Genomic DNA, 20,372 nt, shown 5'->3' with positions numbered 1-20,372 from the left:
GAGAAACAGGGAAAAGTGTATAGCACCAGTAAGCTGTCATCATACTTCTCCTGAGGTCTTCACCTCCTTCACAGTCAGATACTACCAGAAACTCTTTATGTTGGGCCCCATTCTCACCTTTTTGGGACCCATACACCTTTGAAGAACAGAGAATGTTTTGTTTTTTTGGCTCTGAAGGTGAGGGATAGAACAAAGGGAGAACAGCTTTAAGACAAAACCTGCACCTGGGAAGAGTGCATGATCTTTAATGTCCCCTGTGCTCCTTCTATCTGACAGACTTCTAAGAACAGCTCTCTACCTCTGTTAAGTAGCTGCTCTGAGTGACCCAAATAAGCAGGTTTGGATACAAAAAATTGAGATACACTGCAGTCCCAAGACAACGGCCATGAGCTGCCAGGAGCAGGCAGGCAGAAGTGGCGTTTACCTTTCACTGACATGTTCTTCAAACAGAAGCACTGACAGGTGTGGGAGTTGGTCGTCACCAACAAAAACTCATTGTATGTCGCAAATGAGGTGATGTTGGATGCAACCTGCAGAAAAATGACTACTTTTATTTCTGTTTGAAGCAAAAGAGGACAAATCTTTGGCAGAGAAAATGGGGACGGAAGAGGGGCAAACATGTTGGTACCTCAGTATCATTAACGAAAAGCCGACACCGATCTGTGAGGCCCAAGATCATCTCCTGTAAACAAAAAGGATGACAAGCATAAGGTATCTGCCTCACAAGAAACCATATCACAAGAATCACAAGGTTGGAAACGACCTATAAGATCATCCAGTCCAACCGTCTCCTCATCACCATTGCCACCACTAGTACTAAACCATATCACGCAGCACGTCATCCAGACGCGTCTTGGACACTGCCAGGGACGGTGACTCCACCACCTCCCTGGGCAGCCATTGCAGTGCCTGACCACTCTCTGAGAGAAGAAGTTCTTCCTTATGTCCAACCTGAACCTCCTCTGATATAACTTGTGGTCATTGCCCCGTGTCCTGCTCGTTGCCTGGGAGAAGAGGCCAAATCCCTCTTCACCACAACCTCCCTTCAGGAGGTTGTACAGTGCAGTGAGGTCTGCCCTGAGCCTCCTCTTCTCCACACTGAACAATCCCAGCTCCCTCAGCCGCTCCTCATAAGGTTTGTGCTCCAGACCCCTCACCAGTTTTGTTGCCCTTCTCTGGACAAACGCTCCAGGACCTCAACATCTTTCCTGTAGTGAGGGGCCCAAAACTGAACACAGCACTCGAGATGCGGCCTCACCAGTGCTGAGTACAGGGGGATGAGCACCTCCCTGCTTCTGCTGGCTGCACTGTTTCTAATGCAGGCCAGGATGCCGTTGGCCCTCTTGGCCACCTGAGCACACTGTTGGCTCATGTTCAGCCGAGAACCAACCGACACCCCCAGGTCCTTCTTTTCTTCACACTCATCCAGCCACTCATCCCCAAGCCTGTAACGCTGCATGGGGTTGTTATGGCCAAAATGGAGGACCCGACACTTGGCCTTGTTGAACCTCACCACATTCACCTCAGCCCAGCGGTTCAGCCTGTCTAAATCCCTCTGAAGGGCCTCCCTACCCTCAGGCAGATCAACATCACCTCCCAGCTTGGTATCATCTGCAAACTTGCTGAGGGTGCACTCAATGCCCTCATCCAGGTCATCAATAAAAATATTAAACAAGATGGGCCCCAGTACTGACTCCTGGGGGACACCACTTGAAACGGGTCGCCAGCTGGACTTCATTCACCACGACCCGCTGGGCACGGCCCTCTAACCAGTTCCTTACCCAAAGAAGCATAAATCTGTTCAGACCACGGGCAGCCAGTTTCCCCAGAAGAAGCCTGTGAGGGACCGTGTCAAAGGCTTTGCTGAAGTTTAGGAAGACTACATCAACAGCCCTTCCCTCATCTATCAGACTGCTCACCCAGTCGTAGAAGGAGATGAGGTTGGTCAAGCACGACCTGCCTTTCACAAACCCGTGCTGGCTGGGTCTGATCCCCCGGACACTGCGTACATGCTGTGCAATCTCATCCAAGATGATTTGCTCCATAACCTTCCTTGGTACTGAGGTAAGGCTGACAGGCCTATAGTTCCCCGGATCCTCCCTGCGGCCCTTCTTGAAGATGGGAGTCACATCAGCAAGCCACAAGCCTCACAACCTCCAGTTTCACCATACTGGCTCCCAATGGATTTAAGTATCAAGAACCTCACATGAATTACCTAGAGGAACTGAATGGAAATCACGCAACCACTATATCTGAAAGCTAAGTATTTCTAAACACTCTTAACTGGAAACCAGCTTGGTTTACCCTGTCACACAAACAGCACAGTAACAAAACATGCAGAAGCCACACCAGAATATTCAGTTTGTGTTTTCTTTTCAGCAGCTTTTGGTCCAAAATTATAGAGAATAGAAGAGGAGGACAAAGCAACTCCATACAACTTTCACCTGGATACTCACTGAAGGAAAGAAAACCTGAAAATACAAGCAAAACAGCTAGCTACAACAGTTTAAGGAATGTCTACCAAGAAATCATCACTAACAGGAAACAGCAGTAGTATCTGCAGTAAAACAGAGCAGCCATATTTGCTAATATGACAACATCAGATAAAAGAGAGCAAAATGCTAATTTCATAAAAAGCATGGCAGCGACTGCTGGAAATCTTAAAAATGAAATTTCTTGATCTTAAATGACATTGTTTATCATATTAACAGAAAGAGAAGATTCACTTTTAACTGCAAATCATCGGAAATGCTCTAGAAAAAAAGGAAATATACACTCTCAGCTCTGTGTAGCATCTCATAAAGAACACAGCTGAGAAGCACCACTGGGCCACTGGCTGAGTGTTATGGTGTATATCTGATGCAGACAGCAGCTCACTTAGGAAGTCAGACTGCTCAGTCTTACTTACTTCACCACCAATCCTTGTGATAGAAGTCTGCATGCAAAGGTGAGGGAACTGGACAGCACAGCCACTGCTAGTCTGCCAGGGTTCAAGAACTGGAGAAGAATCCTCTAAAGAGCAAAGATTTTTCCAATCAATCATAGATCTAGACATTACGACCACATATCATAAATTCCAAGAAAACTACATCTGGGAATAAGCCACAGTATCTAACAGAGAGAAGAGGAATGCTGACATAAGTCCATGATAATAGCAGAAACAATGCTGGTAACTTCTTGGGCTCTGCAGCACCTTTATTCCACTACATACTGTGAAGTGCCAATGGGGTGGCAGTCAGTCATCACTGCTGGAGGCTCTACAACAGTCACGTGCTTTTCACATCACAAAGCTATCATTATCAGCAGCAGTTAAGTGTGTTTCAAAAATCACTGACTTTCATCAATGTCTATGAGCAGAGAGAACATGAAATACTGCATCAACTACCCATTGTCAGTGCAAGTCAAATTGTCATTGAACCTCTTAATACATTTTTAACAACCGTACCTCAGTCCAGGCACCTTAACAGAGTTCAGCTTACCCCAGAGATATTTCAGGATCTGTCTATCAGCCAGCTGTAAAGCTACAGTTTTCGTCACTGGGCTGCAGCACAGTGTGACCACTTCTCCATCTACAGACAGAGACAACCTGGAAGAAGATGAAGAAGACACAGAATGTCAGAGTAATTGGGGATTCAGAGTAACAGCTTCTATGGACAACCTGTTCCACGGACTCAATACCTTCTGAGAAAAAAAACTTCTCTCCTAATATCTAATTAAATCTTTACTCTTTTAATTTAAAACTGTCCTCTCTCACCCTGTCGCTATCTGCCCATGTAAAATGTCAACTTCCTTCCTGTTTACAAGCTGGAAGTACTGGGAGGCCGGAATGAGGTTTCCCTGGAGCTTTACCTTCTCCAGGCTGAATAAGCCCAGCTCCCTCAGCCCTCCTTTGTAGAAGAAGAGCCCTAGCCCTATGATCACCTTGGTGCCCCTTCTCTGGACCAGCTCCAACAGTCCCATGTTTTTCTTATCCTGGGGGCTCAGGCCCGGATGCAGTGAGCAGGTAGAGCTTTTACAGGGTCGCACAAATGGGGGGACAATCACCTCCTTGGCCCAACTGGCCACCTCTCTTCTGATGAAGCCCAGGAGACAGGTGGTCTTCCAGAGCTGCAGGCACGCACTGTCAAGCTTTTCACCCAGCAGGACCTCCAAGCTTCTCTGAAGGGCTGCTCTCAAATTCTTCTTCCAGTCTGCACTCACATGGCAGACTGCCCTGACCAGGTGCAATATCTTGCACTTGGCCTTGTTGAACCTCAGGTTCACGTGGGCCTACTTTTCAAGCTTATACAGGTCCTTTGGGTGGCATCCCTTCCTTCTATTGTATCACTTGCAGCATTGAGTTCTTAGTGCTGTCAGCAAACTTGCTGAGGGTGCACTCAGTGGCACTCTCCATGTCACTGATATGACACTGAAGAGCCCCAGGCCCAAAAAGGACCCCTGAGGGACACAACTCACTGAGCTGTTGATCAAAACCCTTTGTCTGCAAATATCCAATCAATTCCTTGTCCACTGAATAATCAACTCTTCAAATTATTCTAATTCAGAGGTAAGGATGTGGCGAGGAACCATGACAAAGGCCTCGCAGAACTCCAGGCAGATGGTATATCAGTTTCTCTTCTTTGTCCACTGATGCTGCCACACTATCACAAGATAACTGGCAAGCAACAAACTGCCTTTGGCTAAGCTGTGCTGGCTGTCTCAGATCACCTCCATGTCTTATATGTGCTTTAACATAGCTTCCAGGAGGACCTGTCTCATTATCTTCCCAGTCACAGATGCGAGGCTCACTGGTCTGTAACTTCCTGTGTCTTCCTTCCTACTTTTGTTTGAACTCACAATGACATTTCCCTTCATCCTGCCGCTGGGGACTTCAGCCATGACTTTTTGAATACGATGCAGAGCGGCTTGGTAACTAAATCCCCAGGCTCCTTCAGGACCCTGGAATGCATGGGATTACTTACAACCTGCCACCTTGTTTTCCCAGCAGACATCCAGAGGGCAGCTGAGATCCTCCAAAAGGATGAGATTCTGTGAACGCAATGCTTCTTGTAGATGAAGCAAGAGCTAATCAGCAGACTCCCCTTGATGGAGGCCCATAATAGACCCCAACCTCCACCGTCTTTTATCAGTCTGGTCCAAGATTTTTACCCACAAGCTCTCAACCTGTTCATGGCCTGCTTTTCAGAGGCAGCTCTTTGCAGTCTATTCATTTCTTAATATAAAGGGCAAGTCTCTGCCCCTCCCTTCTTACTTCCAGATCTGCAGCACAGATCTGCATCTTATTCATATTAATCCTTTCATCCTCCCTTCTTTACTCTTTTCACACCTATGTCAGATGAGATGGGCAAAGAACAGCACCAACAACTTCAGTCAACAGGCATTTGCCTAACAGTGCTAACCACTGTCTGCATGTTTATATGCAAATTACCCTGCTTTTGCTGTGTGAGTGTTAAGAAAAGTGACTCTAGAAACGTGTCAGTTTGCCTTTCTTTCTGCTCTGACTGCACAAAGCCCAGCAGTAGAGGACAGGAATAACTAGGGCTACCAGTGCTCTGTAGACAGTGCTAATGGTGGATAAAGGGTAGAATAGAGAAACTCCATCTCAAAGTTCAAAAGCCTGGACTTCAGACAAGGAGCAGAGGTATCCCCTTACTGACACAGGCATGCTAGCACACCACACTTGTCAAGTTGGCTGTGGGCACTGGGACTACATGCGTAATAGGCAGTTTCATTAGCTGTATTTAACTCCTGCAGGAAGACAGGCGAGCCCACCCCACAGCTTGCAGGACACAAGAGACTTAATTTCCTCTAAACCCCATCCAGAGGCACTCTCAGATCTCACCCATAACTGACAGATCTCTAGTACCGTAAATTGAGGTGCTCTTCTTCAGCTCCAGTTACGGGAGGTGCTGCAGTGAGATGATGAAGGACAGACCGGGCAGCTTGCTGATCCTGACCAACCACCAAGAAGCTGTCATCTGGAAGCCAGGTCAGAAAACGGAGCCCCAGAGGATTCATCACCTCACTGGTGTTGCTGCCTAGATCAATTCTGTCACGAAATAAAAAGAGATGGGAAGCAGGTAGAACCTGATTTCAGTAGGCAACATCAAGAATCACACTGCAGAAGGCCGAGGTCTTACAATAGCATAAAAATCACAATAGAATAAAATAGTTCAGTTGGAAGGGACCTCCAAGTATCATCCAGCCCAACTGCATGACCATTTCTGGACTAATGAAAAACTGAAGTGTGAGGGCATTACTGAACAGCTTGGGTTGCAAGGGATCTTAAAGATCGTCTAGTTCCAGCCCCCTCTGCTATGGGCCTTATCTAAATGCATTTTGAACAGTGACTGGCACAGGGCATTCCCCACTTATCTAGGAAGCTTTTCCAAGTGTTCTGATCACCCTCATGCTAACGAAATTTTTCCTGATGCCTAATCCAAACCGTGTGTCACTTTCTGTCCCTTTCTGCCCTCTGTCTCTGTCCCTTTCTCATCCCAGAGTTTCTCACTATATCCCTCTATCCTACTGGCTGCCCACTTCTCCCACTCTATAGCCACCTGCCCTGCTCCACAGCCACACTCTTCCTTGCTCCATTTCTCGGTCCTCCTGCCCATCATTGGTGATACTTTCTGTCTCCACCTCTGCCTTAAACTCGATCTTTCTCTATCTCAATCCCTCCATGATCTTCCCTTCCATTAACCCTTCTACAACTGTGTTGTTTTACTTCGGCCTTTCTTTGTCTACTGTCCTGCTCCTTGTCCTTCTTCTGGTCCATACTACAGCTGAACACTGCTCTCTTCTGCAATTCATCACGGCTCCCATTAGACCAATTTGACCTCAGTCAAAGGACTCAGAATAAACTACCAACTTCATTGTGTAACCCTTAGCACTAATTGAAGCCACAAGCTCAGTAAAATGCAGCCATAAGCTCAGTACAATGAAGCCATGTTACCAGACAAGTTCTTCAAAAGCTTTCACAGCTGTGACCTCTAAACCAGCCAACCAGACACAGCCTTTTTCTCTCTACTGCAGTTGCAGTAGTTATGTATTACCTGTATGTTTTATCCAGATGTGGCATTTCCACATTTGCTTTAAATCCATTTCCACCTGTAGCTCCTAACCTGACAGTGGGGTCCTTCACCAAGTTCTGACCTAAGTAAGCACAGAAGAAAGCAGAAGTTACATCTTGCCAGCTGAGCTGCTTCCATCTTCACTCTTATGGAGAAGAACAGATGTCAGAGGCAGTTATGAAAGTCAGAATATACCACACCCACATGCACAACCACCACCTGCTCCTCATTAACAATTAATTACTGATTACCCTGTGGAACACAATTACCTTATAATGCTACAATACAGAATTCACAGATAACAGCAACTGTCCCTTGTCACACAGAACATCAAACATTACACCACTCTCAAAGAGATGGCTTCCTTTAAAAAGGCAGTGCAACATGCTCTCACCGTATCTGTACACGTAGATCTTGTTATCAGCATCCAGGATAGCCAAGTCTCCACTACATTTGGGATCTGTGTGAAATGCAATCTGATTAACAGCCTGTTTGAGCTGCAGCTCATAGGTGCACATGGGTGGAGGCACGACAGCATGTTGGAATGCTGTGACAAGGACTTTAGCTGCAGAAGAAAAGAGAAAGAAATCAAGCTGTAATACAATTCAAATGTTACTGGGGCTCCCTACTGAATACAGAAACGATGCTCTCGGACAGGCTGAGATGTTCTAACAATGCACCAATGTGCTAACAACACATTGGTGTACTAACAGTGCTACAAAGACAGGCTGAGAGAGTTGGAACTCTTCAGCCTGGAGGACAAAGCTCTGGAGGGGACCTTACAGCGGCCTCATCAGGTACTGGGAGGCCGCTGTAAGGTCCCCTCCAGAGCTTTGGAGCTCACCAGCTAAAGGAAAGCTGGTGAGGGACTTTTTATAAGGATACACAGCGACAGGATGAGGGGAAATGTTTTTAAACAGGAAGAGTGCAGATTTAAACTAGATATTAATACGAAATTCTTTACCACGAGGGTGGTGAGACGCTGGCACAGGTTGCCCAGGGAGGCTGTGGATGCCCCCTCCCAACATGCATTCAAGGCCAGTCTGGACGGTGCTGTGAGCAACCTGGTCTAGAGGGAGGTGTCCCTGCCTGAGGCAGAAGGGGGGCTGTAACTATGATCTGAAGGGTCTCTTACAACCCAAACCATCCTATGATTGTATGAAAATACAGCTGTGCCCTTTGCAGGTAATCCCACTAAATCACCTCTGAAACTGCCCCCAACATCATATGTTCCCCTCAGTGAAAAGCACTGCATAAATAGAAGGTAGCAGTACTACTACAAACACCAACAGCTTGCAAACTTTTTTGAGCTGCAAAGCAGCCCTACTGCTTACCTCCATCAATGACAGCCACATTTGCCACATGCTTGCTGTTTTCTCCCATTCCATGATCTGTAGTCCAGTGCCAGTCATAGAAGAGGTAATGCCAACCCTGGCAGAGTATGTGCAGTCTATATGGAAACACTGAGTCCCACAGCAGTGACACCAACTTATTCTTCTCCAAGTTGCCAAAATGCAGACTTTGCTTCAGGTACCAGTGATAGTTCCCCGTAGTCCACAGTTGGACTGTAGATAAAGAAATGGTTACCAGAGACTACTACCTCAAACACATCTCAAATCCTCTCTAGCATTCTTTTGTGCAGCTGGAAAAAACTGCAGTGAAAACAAGTTTTGCCCTCTAGTCCATGTGCTCTGCCATACAACACCCAGAAAAATAAGATCTTAACCGTAGATTTTGCTCAGAAGAATTGATCTTGGAATTCCTCCATCTCCTCACTGTGAGAAGGCACCTATAGTTTTAGGAAGGTGTCATAAACATTTCATTCAATATCACTTCCAAATATCTGGAAGGTGCCTCAAGCTCAAGCTGAACTAGCACCTATCTCTTCCTGAGCTGTAGTGGGTTCTCAAAGCTTTCAGTAAGCCTCTCCAAAGTCTCTAATCCTGTAGAGGACTACCCACTCTGGCCAAGTTTGCAGGCAAGTGTAAAAATCTAGAGCTTCAGAGTCATCTCACCGTAACTGTTTGGGTTGGAGTTCACAGTCTTCAGCTCTTCCAGCCATACAGCCAAGATCGTGGAATCTGCATTCCAAGTCAGTTCATTAACCTGCAGAAACAAGCATTGCTTTTACTGGGTACTCTGCAGCTCCAGAGTGTGGGTACATTCCAGACTGATTTGCAAGATCAACAGTCATTTCTTCCTTTCAACAACGTGAGGTGCAAATGTTAATGTACTAACACAGTTCCTGGCAATTAGAGTAGAGTCCCGAAGCAGAACCCATCACTGCAGTTCTACACCGCTAAAGAGGTGATACAACCCCAAACCTGAACTCAGAGTTCTCTTCACGGTTCTTGATGTTGAAAAATAATCTGCCTACAGTACTACACAAGCTGACATCCAGAAGAGCACCCCTGAACATCTACCTGATAGAAAGTATAGAGATGAGAGAAGCGTCAGGAGCGCAGCCCCCCTGTTCATCTCTATACCACAACCTGCAGAGGATTTTGCATCTTCTCTGCTCTGTTTTCAGGCATAAAAGCAAAGACCATCTTTTTTCCACTGGGATCAGCACTAACTGCGAGGTTAAAAACTTCTTCCAAGAATAGTGAAAAAGATCTAGTTCTCCCTTTCACTACAGTCTAATCAAAGAAGCCCAGACAGAGCACTTACTTTGACCTGCCCTTTCTGGAATGGAAGGGTGAACTCCCCGTGTAGAAGTCCATTCTTCTCCAAGAAAACCACATCATGTCTGTTGGGTTTTTCTTGTGTGGATGTTATCAAGTTTCCAGAGGGTCTTAAAAAAAAATAATAGTAAATGAGTAAAACAAAAATCAGTTGCTCAAACAATCACAGCTGTCACTTCAAACACCGCCTTAGCCAGAGACAAAATTTTCACACAAGATACCAAGAAAAGGGCAGCAGAGCACCTTTTTGCACAGCTCTGTTCAGACAAAGCTATAGGTGCAGCATAGACTAGAGCTCCTAACATCTTCAGTTGAGTAACTAAATGTCAGTACAGGTAAAGGCCCCTGTAATATTCCTCTTTATACATCTGACACTGAGTACAGAGAAACTGCAGTGCAAGTATCAGCCTTTTCAGGGCTTAAGGGACCTCCTGATCCACATGCTGGATCAAAATTTTCCTAAAGTTTTAGGAAAATTAACACCGGAGAATTAAATAAGTGCTAAGCAAAGAATGTGACCAGAGAATAAACACAAGCACTCCATTACCTGCACACAGACATCTACTCACTTCCAGGCCAGTGCTTGCTCTAATCCTGAGATAGGCTCACTTGTTGACTGCAGCATGAGCTCTCTGTTCCATACTCGAACCTTTCGAGCACCTACAGGTTGAGAAGGCAGGGAGAAAAGGGTGTAAGAAAACAATACAAAGAGATTCTTAACTAATAGCACATCAGAACTTCTCGTGTCTCAGGCTGCTCTTCCACTGTAATCAAGTAACTCTAGGCAAGTAAACAGGAATTCCAGTCTGATGTAGCTTAGTGGTAGCCATTTCAGCCTCCAGCCCTCTCAGTGAAATGTTAAAATTGTCTCATATACGCTAAATCTGCCTAATCTGAAGTACTGAGGGTTAAAACCCAAACTAGTGGAAGAGCCGGTCTTTCGTACAGTTCAATATGCTGAGCAAATGCCTTTAAACTTCTCAGTAATATTAATCATGGAAGATAACAATTATGGTCTTACAAAAAACATATGTGCTTGTTACCTCTTTGACTTTATGGCAAAACCTATGGAAAAACACTGCCAGTAATTAAACAGGAGCACGCAAGGCTGAATTGTTACAGTGAGGGACTGCCGTGAATGCCGTAACAGCCAAACAGACCCATGTGGCACTAGGAGCCTTTTACATATTACTGAGAGCAGTGACATTAAACTGATGAAAAAAGAAGTTCCAGTAATAACTGCTCACTAGTAACCTCTCCTGGCCTCTCACTGGACTGGAAGCTGAACATCTAAAAAGTTTCCAAAACATCACGTATACAAAATGTTTCTTCCTTATCTTTGGGATCAAAATATAGGAAGGAACAATTCATTAGCTCAAATTTATGATATTAAGTGGCAAAGAGATCACGAATGATAGCTGATCCTTGCCTTGTCACATTTCCACACAAAAGCCCTTTAGTGCAACGCTGTTAGTGCAATGAAACTTGGTCCCATACCTGTCTCTGGACAGACAGCACTCACTGCAACCAACTGCCCATCTCCTCTCCATGTCACTCGAGGCTTGCCATCGTCCCAGGATGAAGCAGGTAATACTTCCTGAAGTTACACAAAAGCTTAAAAAGGCAACTGCTGGCTTTGTATTTGCATTGCCAAGCCTGCTCTTTCAAGAGCCTCGACATGAAGTCAATCCATTAAACAATCATAAAATTGCAAAGTTAAGAATTAATTACTCAACCATTTTAAGAAGCTTCAGACAAGGGAGCAAAGACCTAAAACCTGCAGATACAAGGAATCGCTTCACGTGACTAATAATGTCAGTAGCCCAACTCCTTACATTTCTGACTTCATGGAGAAAAAAAAATCACTGTTTCTCCTTAGCTGAAGTACTGATACAGTAGTTTTGGTCTGATGCAGTACTGATACAGATATTTTGGTCATATGAACAATTTAATAAAAAAAATGCATCAAAAGTCAGCAAAATCTGCCAGACTTTACATCTGAAAGCACTACATCTTGCAAATCCAGCTTTGAGCTCTATATGAGCCAGTGTTATGTACTTCCAGTTGCTGTTCTGATTTATAAGGAGGATAAGATGCTGAATTCCAGGCAATAGGAACAGAAGGAGCACATAGGAAAAACTACCTGGGAAGGTATCAGAGAGACCAGAAACTCTTTCTATACACATCCTCCCTTTAGAGAGCATGAGCATAACACAAGAAAACCAGCACAGTACCGTTTGCTTGCGCTGAGCTGCCTGTTTTCCCTCTGATCCATGGAACTGTGTCTCCTTTTTGCCCCAGCCAACAGTAATAAACTTTCCTGAGGAAGAAACAATCATCGTGGTCAAAGATTTACAGAGTTACTTTGCAAAGGGTGGTAAACAACTACAGCACCATGCCATCTGCTCCAACCATCCAGATTTAATTCTGAAACATGGCTGGAATTTCCACTGACAATTTCATATTGGCATTCCTTTCCAGCTCCACAGCACCTCCATAGTGTGAAATGCTTTGCTGGCTCTGTTAAGTACTCCACTCCTGCTCTTCATACATGCTTATGACACACCAATGCAACCAGCCTCAGCAACCTTACTTCAAGCATCTCTTACCTTCCCCAAACTCATCCTGGTGGATTTGCTTCTCACTAATTGGTTCAAAATCTCTTGTCATCATGATGAGTGTTTGTTGACCTGCAGGGAAGATATCAGATATGATAACTGGTAGTGAACTCTCCAGTACATGTTTTTTAAAAATGCTCACAATTATCCTGTTACTCTGTGGTAGACTCAAACACAGAAACATTTCCAATGGTAATATTACACAGAACAGAACACATCCTTCAAAAATGAAAATCTCAAACTGGAAAAGGACACCTTGAAGTCTCTGTATTCAGAAACATATTTCTTGGACTACTCTTAAAAAGTTATTTCTTTCCACTTTCAAAATAAGTACCTGGCACTTCTTAAACATTTTTACTTAAGATAGGAAGAAGGCAGTCAGTGTGGATTTATGAAGCTGAACTCATGTAAGTGGCTTCTGGATACGGGGAGATCAGGTGATGTCATTTATCTTGACTCTCCTGAGGCTTTTGACACTGTCTCCCACAGCATCACACAAAAACTCAAGAAAGATGGCACAGATCGGTTAGTAGACAATGGACTGAAAACTGCCAGGTCCAGAAACTTGTCATTAATGGCAAAAAATCCAGCCTGAGGCCCATCACTAGTAGCACGTCGCCACTGCTGGACCTTGGGCTAATGCTTAACATCTTCATTTGTGTCCTGAATGACTACATTCTTGGCCAAGTTTGCAGATAGCACAAAACTGGGAGGAATGACAAATACAGCAGGAGGCTGTGCTGCCACACAGATGCATGTGGAAGAGAGAGTCTGACAGGAAACTCACAGTTTAACAAGGAGAAAAGCCAAGTCCTGCACATCAGGAGCTATGACAGATGTGGGGACCAAGTGGACGGAAAGGAGCTTGGCAAAAAATGACATGGACATTATGGGGCATGAGCAAGAATAATTAGCACGCCCCTGCTGCACGGGCAGTAGGTTTAGGGAGGTGATCTTTTTACTCAGCACTGGTGACACAGTTCTGGAGCACTGGCTCCAGTTCTGGGCTCACCAATACAAGGCAGGCAATGTCATAGAGGAATGGGTTCAGAAAACGGTCGCAGATTACTAAATTCTTGGAGAATCAGACAGATGGGGAGAGGTTGAGAAAAAACAGACTTCCCTGAAGAGAAGGCTCTGAGGGAATTACTGGGGTGCATCAACATCTTAGGGGGTAGGGAAGGGAAAGAGAAGCAGAGTGCAGGAAAGAAGACAAGACAAGCTACTAGTGGTACGCAGAGAGGCAATGAGCACAACATGGAATTAAAAAAATAATTCCATTCAAATGTGTTGTTTGGGGTTTTTTGTTTATTTTGAGGATCATTAAAGACATCAAAGATTACCAGAGCTCCCTTCCCATCTCAAGTGCTGTTTTGCTTGAAACTTAATACAGATCTGCGTCTCCTTGTCAGTAAAGGTGAGCTTTCAATTCTGTTGCTATTTCTTCCCACAGGACAAGAAAATTTTTGTTATTAAGTAATCAAAAGAACTCAGAACACAGTCTTTACATTTTGGGATAACATGGAAAATATACCTCCACTGAAGACCTGAAAGATTAATGCAACACTGTACTCCATAAAGCTCCGCTTTTTGGACCTGAACAGCTTCAGCTTGGATCACCAATGCACTTCAATGATAATTAAACAAAACCTAACCAGGTGATGTTTTTCCACTTCCTTACATCTTAGTCCCAATTTTGTAACTTTATATCTTGCTTTTCATATCTTCAAATCAGCTGTATCTTACATTCCATCACAGAATTTCACGCCAAAGGGCAGAAGCTTACAAGCTGTTACTACCTGTCGCAAGCAAAACAAGCTCTTGGTCAGGGCTCCAGCTCATGGCACTCAGGCCACTGTCCACAGTCCCAACACATTCCACCTGTAAGACAGAATTAAGGTCACAAGTGAGCAGGAACACCAGTGTAGCACCATCAGAGCACAAAAGCCACCGGTCACTGACTCTCCTCTCGTAGTTAGAAAAGTCAGAGGATGCATTTCACTTTGTGTAGAAAGAAACAAAAGAAACATTTCTAATGAAAGATAGTTCCATAATGCTTACATACAACAGCCCAAAATTTCTACAGATATAACAGATACAACTGTCCTTGCCTACAAAACCCCACTGTGCAGTTAAGAGGCCCCATATCCATTGCAAATCTGATCCCTAAAGCTGCTTGTGGATATGAAATGTGACAAGTGTATATTGCTGTGCAAGCTTTAAAGTTCATAAAAAATGAGCCAAAAAAATCCTAAAGCTCAGAAGAGATCTACTCCAGGAGAGGTAAAAAGGGGATCTATATCCCAGGAATACTGCCAAAGTCATTTTTCTGAATTACCAAACCATAACGGGCATAAATTTTTATTGGTACTGGTTGACACCCTTTCATGGTGACCTCAGGCCACTCCCGTGGGAAACCAACAAAGCCAGAATTTGCCAAATTTTTACAAAAAGAATTCCAAGATTTGTTGTTCCAGAAGGACTCATTCCAGACAGAGGAACTCATTTTGTAGCAGAAATAACCTGAGGAGCATCTAGGCTCCTGTGCGTGAAACGGGACTTACACTCCATGGAGACTGCACTCAGGTGGCCAGCTAGAGAGAATGAATCAAACATTAAAAAGACAGACAGGAAAATATGTGCAAGATGTGTAAGAAACACATCTGAAGTGAGTTCTTCCTTTTGTCGAGAATTCAAATAACTTCAGAGCTCAGGAGGGGGTTCGTCTTTTAAAAATCTTTTACAGAAAACCACATGCTACAAATGTGACTGAGAAACGTGACCAGATGCAAGCATTGAGCTGGTGATCAGCCACTTACTGAACTATCTTGTCTTTGGCAAGAGTTCCTTCTTCCCTCCATAGATACATGCAATTAAAAAGTCCAGTGCCCCTGGTGTATCTGAACAGAGGGAAGAGGATGGGGCCAGAATCTTTTCAGTGGTGCCCAGTGACAAGTGGGAACAAACTGGAAGACAGGCAGTTCAATCTGAAGATGAGGAAAAACTTCTTCATCTTGAGAGTTACAGAGCACTGCCCAGAGACACTGTGGAGTCTGCTTCTCCAGAGATATTCAAAACTTGCCTGGTCACCTTCCTGTGCATCGATCCTACTGCAGGGAACCTGCTTTAGCAGAGGTTTTGGATTAGATGACCTCCACAGGTCCCTTCCAAACCCTCCAGTGATTCTGTGAGCTATTATGGGTGCATAAACAACAGTGTGACAGATCTCCATCTGCTTCACTGTCATCCTGATTTGCAAAAGGCCACGGAGCAGAACGATTATTATGAATACTGAGATTAACACTTAATGCGAGAAAAGTTACATATTGCATCTTTTGTTAATGTTTATTCTGATATGATATTTATTGAGTTGCAATGCAGAGCCCATTTTTTCACATACAGCTGGTTTTACATTGAAGTAGTATTTGCAAATCAAACTCAAACAGAAACCAAAATGGATGAGCTGCAAGTAACCAACGACAACCAGCCCAAACAGACCACTGTCACTTCCACCTGCTTACATTTTTAGGCTGACACTGCAGGAAAAGATGCAAGTTTCAGAGGACTCTGTTGTGGTATTTCAGTGAAGACGGCATAAACTGAACGACGAGGAGAGAACAGAAAGTAGGCATCTCAGTTTCTGCTCCATTTACTCAGCTGGGATATATTAAGTTTCCCTTCAGCGTTCTCCAGTTCTATTATTTAATCCCAAGTAATCTTCACATCACAATATAACAAGTTTCTCATCTCTTCAGCTAAGTCATGTCAGTATAATACTCTTTACTTACTGATAAAAAATAGAAAGTTAACAAACCCGTGAGTTATCACAGAACGATTTAGCTTAAAAGGGACACTAAAGATCATCCATTTCCAAACCGCTGCCCTTGGGCACAGCTGCCAGCTTCCAGATGAGGAAGCTCAGGGCCCCATCCAACCTGGCCTTGGATGCCTCCAGGGATGGAGCATCTACAGCTTCCCCAGGAAGCCTGTGCAAACACCTCACCGCCCTGCAAGCGAGGAATTTGCTCCTAACATCTAACTTTCTTTTAGTTCAAAACTGCTTCCCCCTGTCATTATCAGACTGTGTAAAGCCTGTCTTCTTCCTATTTAGAAGTTCTCTTGAAGTACTGGAAGGCCACAATAAGGTCTTCTTGGAGCCTTCTCCTCTCCCGGCTGAACAGCTCCCTCAGCCTTTCTTCACAGCAGAGGTCTGTATCTAGTTTCAGCAATATTTTTCTGGCCGTGAGACTGTTTGTTGAATGTACGCAAAGGACCAATAAAAAACTCTTTCTGACTTTATGGGGTGTGCTCGGGTTTCAAACACTTGCAGTACAACATCATCATCATGGCAGGCAGTTGGAAGGCGCTCTCAGCAACTATGATATTGCTTTCTCAATGAGATAAGGCCTCCCTTTCCACCAGAAAGTTTTGGCTACAAGCTTATTTTTGACAAACTTGTTATTGCAAACTTGTTTACTTACAGCCTTGGGACAGAGCACCTGCAAACTCAATAGGCATGAAAGGATGCCTGAGAAGAATACCGTGGAGATGCCGTCTTTGTGGTCATTGCAGATGTTTGCTGGTGTGAGACTATGACCTCCAGATGAGCACACACCCTCCTCCCCCTTCTCCAGTGCTGCAGGTTGACACTAGAACTCCATGAAACAGACCTTCAAAACAGACTAGTGATCAACATTTCTCCCATTCATTTTTCTGACTCACTATTTCTCCATTTTCCTCAGATTTCTCTTTTTGTCCTTTTTGACTCTTAAAATCATCAAGTAATTGCAAGGTCTATTCTGGTTTCTTAAAGGCCTCGTGTCTTGTAGAGACGTTAAGACATATTTTGGTTCCACAAAATCATACAGGTTAGCTGCACAGTTTAAGACAGAGTCTAAGTAATAGAGTGCCAATATTTTGGGGATAACTGTAATATATGGATTCTCACTAAAACTGATGATTGTGTGTAAACCTCTAAGTACTGTTTTGCCTTAATCTAACTATTTGTGAATCTGGTCACCCCTTTCCTTCCCTTATCACACTGACTGTATGTCAGCAGCCCTCTCAGCAAGCATGCAGGACTGGGGCTACAGATTTGCAAACTACAATTTCTATTCTGGTTCATTTATGCAGCGTATATTCTGTGCTTGATTCTGCCTGGTTTCCACAGAAATCAACTCACCTGCCCAGAAAATGGAGACTAATTGCAGAGTATGGAATAAACACACAACTGGCCTGCAGGCTTTCAGCTTTCCTTTGCGATCCCTCAGTACAGTTCTCTTTTCTGCCATATTACCTGCTTTGTGCTGAGATAGCACAGAAGGATGCCTCCATCTGCTGTGGCAACACACACACACTCCAGCTCTGGAAGATATTCCATGCCAACGATGCAGCCACTTCCATCCTCTGGCATAAAACCTTCCTCAGACAAAGAAACTTCTCTCACCACCTTGACAAGAAAAGGCCAACAGCTTAATAACTGCACATCATCTCACTCACGATTTTTACAAAAGCAACAGAATAACAACATGTGCATATTCCATCCACTGCAGTTACATGAGGCACTGCACACAGATGGCATTAAGAAGCAGCTGATGTACTTCAGTATTTAATTAGGGGTGCGTTTTTCTTTAAATCAATTGGGCATCTGCAGCTTTCTCTCCATGACCCACATTTCTGTATATATCACAGAATGGCCAGGGTTGGAAGGGACCTCAAGGATCGTGAAGCTCCAACCCCCCACCACAGGCAGGGCCACCAACCTCCCCATTTCATAGCAGCCCAGGCTGCCCAGGGCCCCATCCAACCTGGCCTCCAACACCTCCAGGGATGGACGCGGCATCACAGCCTCTCTGGGCAGCTGTTCCAGCACCTCACCACTCTCACAGCACACAACTTCCCCTGACATCCAACCTCCATCTGCTCTCCCTCAGCTTCAAACCATTTCCCCTTGTCCTGCTGTTATCTCCCCTTTCCAAGAACTGACTCCCCTCCTGTCTGTAGGCTCCCTTTAGGTACTGCAGGCTGCCATGAGGTCACCCCGCCTCCTCCAGCCTCCCTCAGCCTGTCTTTGTAGGGGAGGTGCTCCAGTCCCCTGATCATCTTCGCATCATTTTTGCACATAGAAACATCACAGGAAAAAAAAAAGAAAAAAAAAAAAAAGGGGTAAACACTATAGAATCCAAACAGCCCAGAAAACCCGCCTGCAGCCCAATGAGGTTGCCTCCCTCCGCCCGCCCGAAAGGCCGCACCACGGCAGCCTGCCATCATCGACGCCTCACCGACTGCGCAGCGGAATCCAGCTCTAGCAGGCCGGTCCGGGAACCCACGAAGACCGTGCCGGAATCGACGCCGAGGCAAAAGCACTGCGGGCTGCCGGGAGCGGCGGCGGGGCGGCAGCCGCCGGTCCGCAGTAACCGGAGATTCCTCATGGCGGCGTGAATCAGCGGCGGAGCGAACGAGGCTCAAACGGCGCCGCCATCTTTCCTGCAGCACGCGCAGGCGCAGACAGCGCACCGCCAGAGGCAAACGCAGGCCTAGTAGGCGCCGCGCGTAGTGCGCAGGAGCAGCAGGCAATGCTTGTAGCGCATGCGCAGTAAGCACTGCTCGTAGTGCGCAGGCGCGGCGCCCCTCAGCCATGTCAGCTGGCGCCGGTCCCTCTGGCGTTTCCTTCCCTCGTTCTGCTGTGAGGCGACTCCTGCCCCGCCTCCCATGGCTCCGAGCTCCACCTTCCGTGCTGATTTATTTATTTCTGCTCTCTCTGCCACTCCCTGTCACGCTGCCGCGGAGGAGGCTCGGGGCGGTGGCATCCCGCTCCCGGCCGGCCGTTCCGGTCCCCATCCCTTCCTTCTCCCCCCGTCCCCCCCCCTCCCGCGCCAGGCGGTGCAGCCCGGTGCCAGGCTCTGCCGTGCCCCCCCCGGCGGGGATACGGCTGTGCTGTGAGGCTGTGGGAGGGCGGGGGGAGAAATGTCTGTGCGGGGCCCACCCTCATCTTCCCTTTCCGTCGGTGAGTCAGTGCCGCGTTCCGCTGGACGGCTCTTTCGGACGGCTCGCAGGCTGAGGGAGGCTTGAAGCAGAGGCTCCTCTCACTGTCGGATCTGTTCTGGAGGCCGTGGTCACCCGGCTTGGGGTGTCTGTAGCTCTGCAGCAGCAGACAGTGGCTTCCAGAGGCATCTCTCCAGAATCCTGCAAGTAGGTGAGGCTTTCTCTATAGCCCTCGGTAACGCAGATTTGACCAGAGCTCTTCTAACGAAGTTCTTGAACCTGTGTGGTGGAGTGTCACCGTCAGCACAGCTAGAAGTGTGTTGGAGTCTTTGGATGGCGCAGGAAGCCCTTGTGCTTTGAGCCAGCAGTGTGCCCTTGTGGCTCGGAAGGCAAATGGTGTCCTGGGCTCCATCAGAAGAGGGGCAGCCAGCAGGGACAGGGAGGTGATCGTCCCCCTCTACTCTGCTCTTGTGAGGCCCCACCTGCAGTATTGTGTCCAGGTCTGGAGCCCCCAGTACAAGAAAGACAGGGAGCTGTTGGAGAGGGTCCAGAGGAGCCACAAAGATGATCAGGGGCTGCAGCACCTCCCCTACAGAGACAGGCTGAGGGAGCTGGGCTTGTTCAGCCTGGAGAAAAGGAGGCTGTGGGGTGACCTCATGGCAGCCTGCAGTACCTAAAGGGAGCCTACAGACAGGAGGGGAGTCAGTTCTTGGAAAGGGGAGATAACAGCAGGACAAGGGGAAATGGTTTGAAGCTGAGGGAGAGCAGATGGAGGTTGGATGTCAGGGGGAAGTTGTGTGCTGTGAGAGTGGTGAGGTGCTGGAACAGCTGCCCAGAGAGGCTGTGATGCCGCGTCCATCCCTGGAGGTGTTGGAGGCCAGGTTGGATGGGGCCCTGGGCAGCCTGGGCTGCTGTGAAATGGGGAGGTTGGTGGCCCTGCCTGTGGTGGAGGGTTGGAGATTCATGATCCTTGAGGTGCTTCCAACCCTGGCCATTCTGTGATTCTGTGTTTG

At 46.2% G+C, this 20,372-nt stretch overlaps 1 protein-coding gene across 1 annotated transcript in view; it reads right to left on the bottom strand.

The window, feature by feature from the left end:
* The window catches only part of ELP1 (elongator acetyltransferase complex subunit 1), a gene marked incomplete at both ends in the record, with an annotated part of 34,282 nt that extends 15,476 nt beyond the window's left edge, over positions 1-18,806 (bottom strand). Inside the window, 17 exons of the mRNA XM_079549010.1 lie at positions 425-530; positions 629-682; positions 2,909-3,012; positions 3,480-3,586; positions 5,867-6,049; positions 7,056-7,155; positions 7,468-7,638; positions 8,408-8,638; positions 9,089-9,179; positions 9,744-9,867; positions 10,327-10,417; positions 11,255-11,354; positions 11,992-12,077; positions 12,367-12,447; positions 14,175-14,256; positions 17,672-17,824; positions 18,657-18,806. Coding sequence (XP_079405136.1) covers positions 425-530; positions 629-682; positions 2,909-3,012; positions 3,480-3,586; positions 5,867-6,049; positions 7,056-7,155; positions 7,468-7,638; positions 8,408-8,638; positions 9,089-9,179; positions 9,744-9,867; positions 10,327-10,417; positions 11,255-11,354; positions 11,992-12,077; positions 12,367-12,447; positions 14,175-14,256; positions 17,672-17,824; positions 18,657-18,806 — 2,014 coding nt within the window. The remainder of the gene's footprint in view (positions 1-424; positions 531-628; positions 683-2,908; positions 3,013-3,479; positions 3,587-5,866; positions 6,050-7,055; positions 7,156-7,467; positions 7,639-8,407; positions 8,639-9,088; positions 9,180-9,743; positions 9,868-10,326; positions 10,418-11,254; positions 11,355-11,991; positions 12,078-12,366; positions 12,448-14,174; positions 14,257-17,671; positions 17,825-18,656) is intronic.
* Positions 18,807-20,372: the final 1,566 nt, after the last annotated feature.

The sequence above is a fragment of the Tetrao urogallus genome (assembly GCF_951394365.1).
Source record: "Tetrao urogallus genome assembly, chromosome: Z".
NCBI lineage: Eukaryota > Metazoa > Chordata > Aves > Galliformes > Phasianidae > Tetrao > Tetrao urogallus.
Note: the sequence above shows the minus strand (reverse complement) of the source record. Positions and strands in the feature narration are given on the sequence as shown.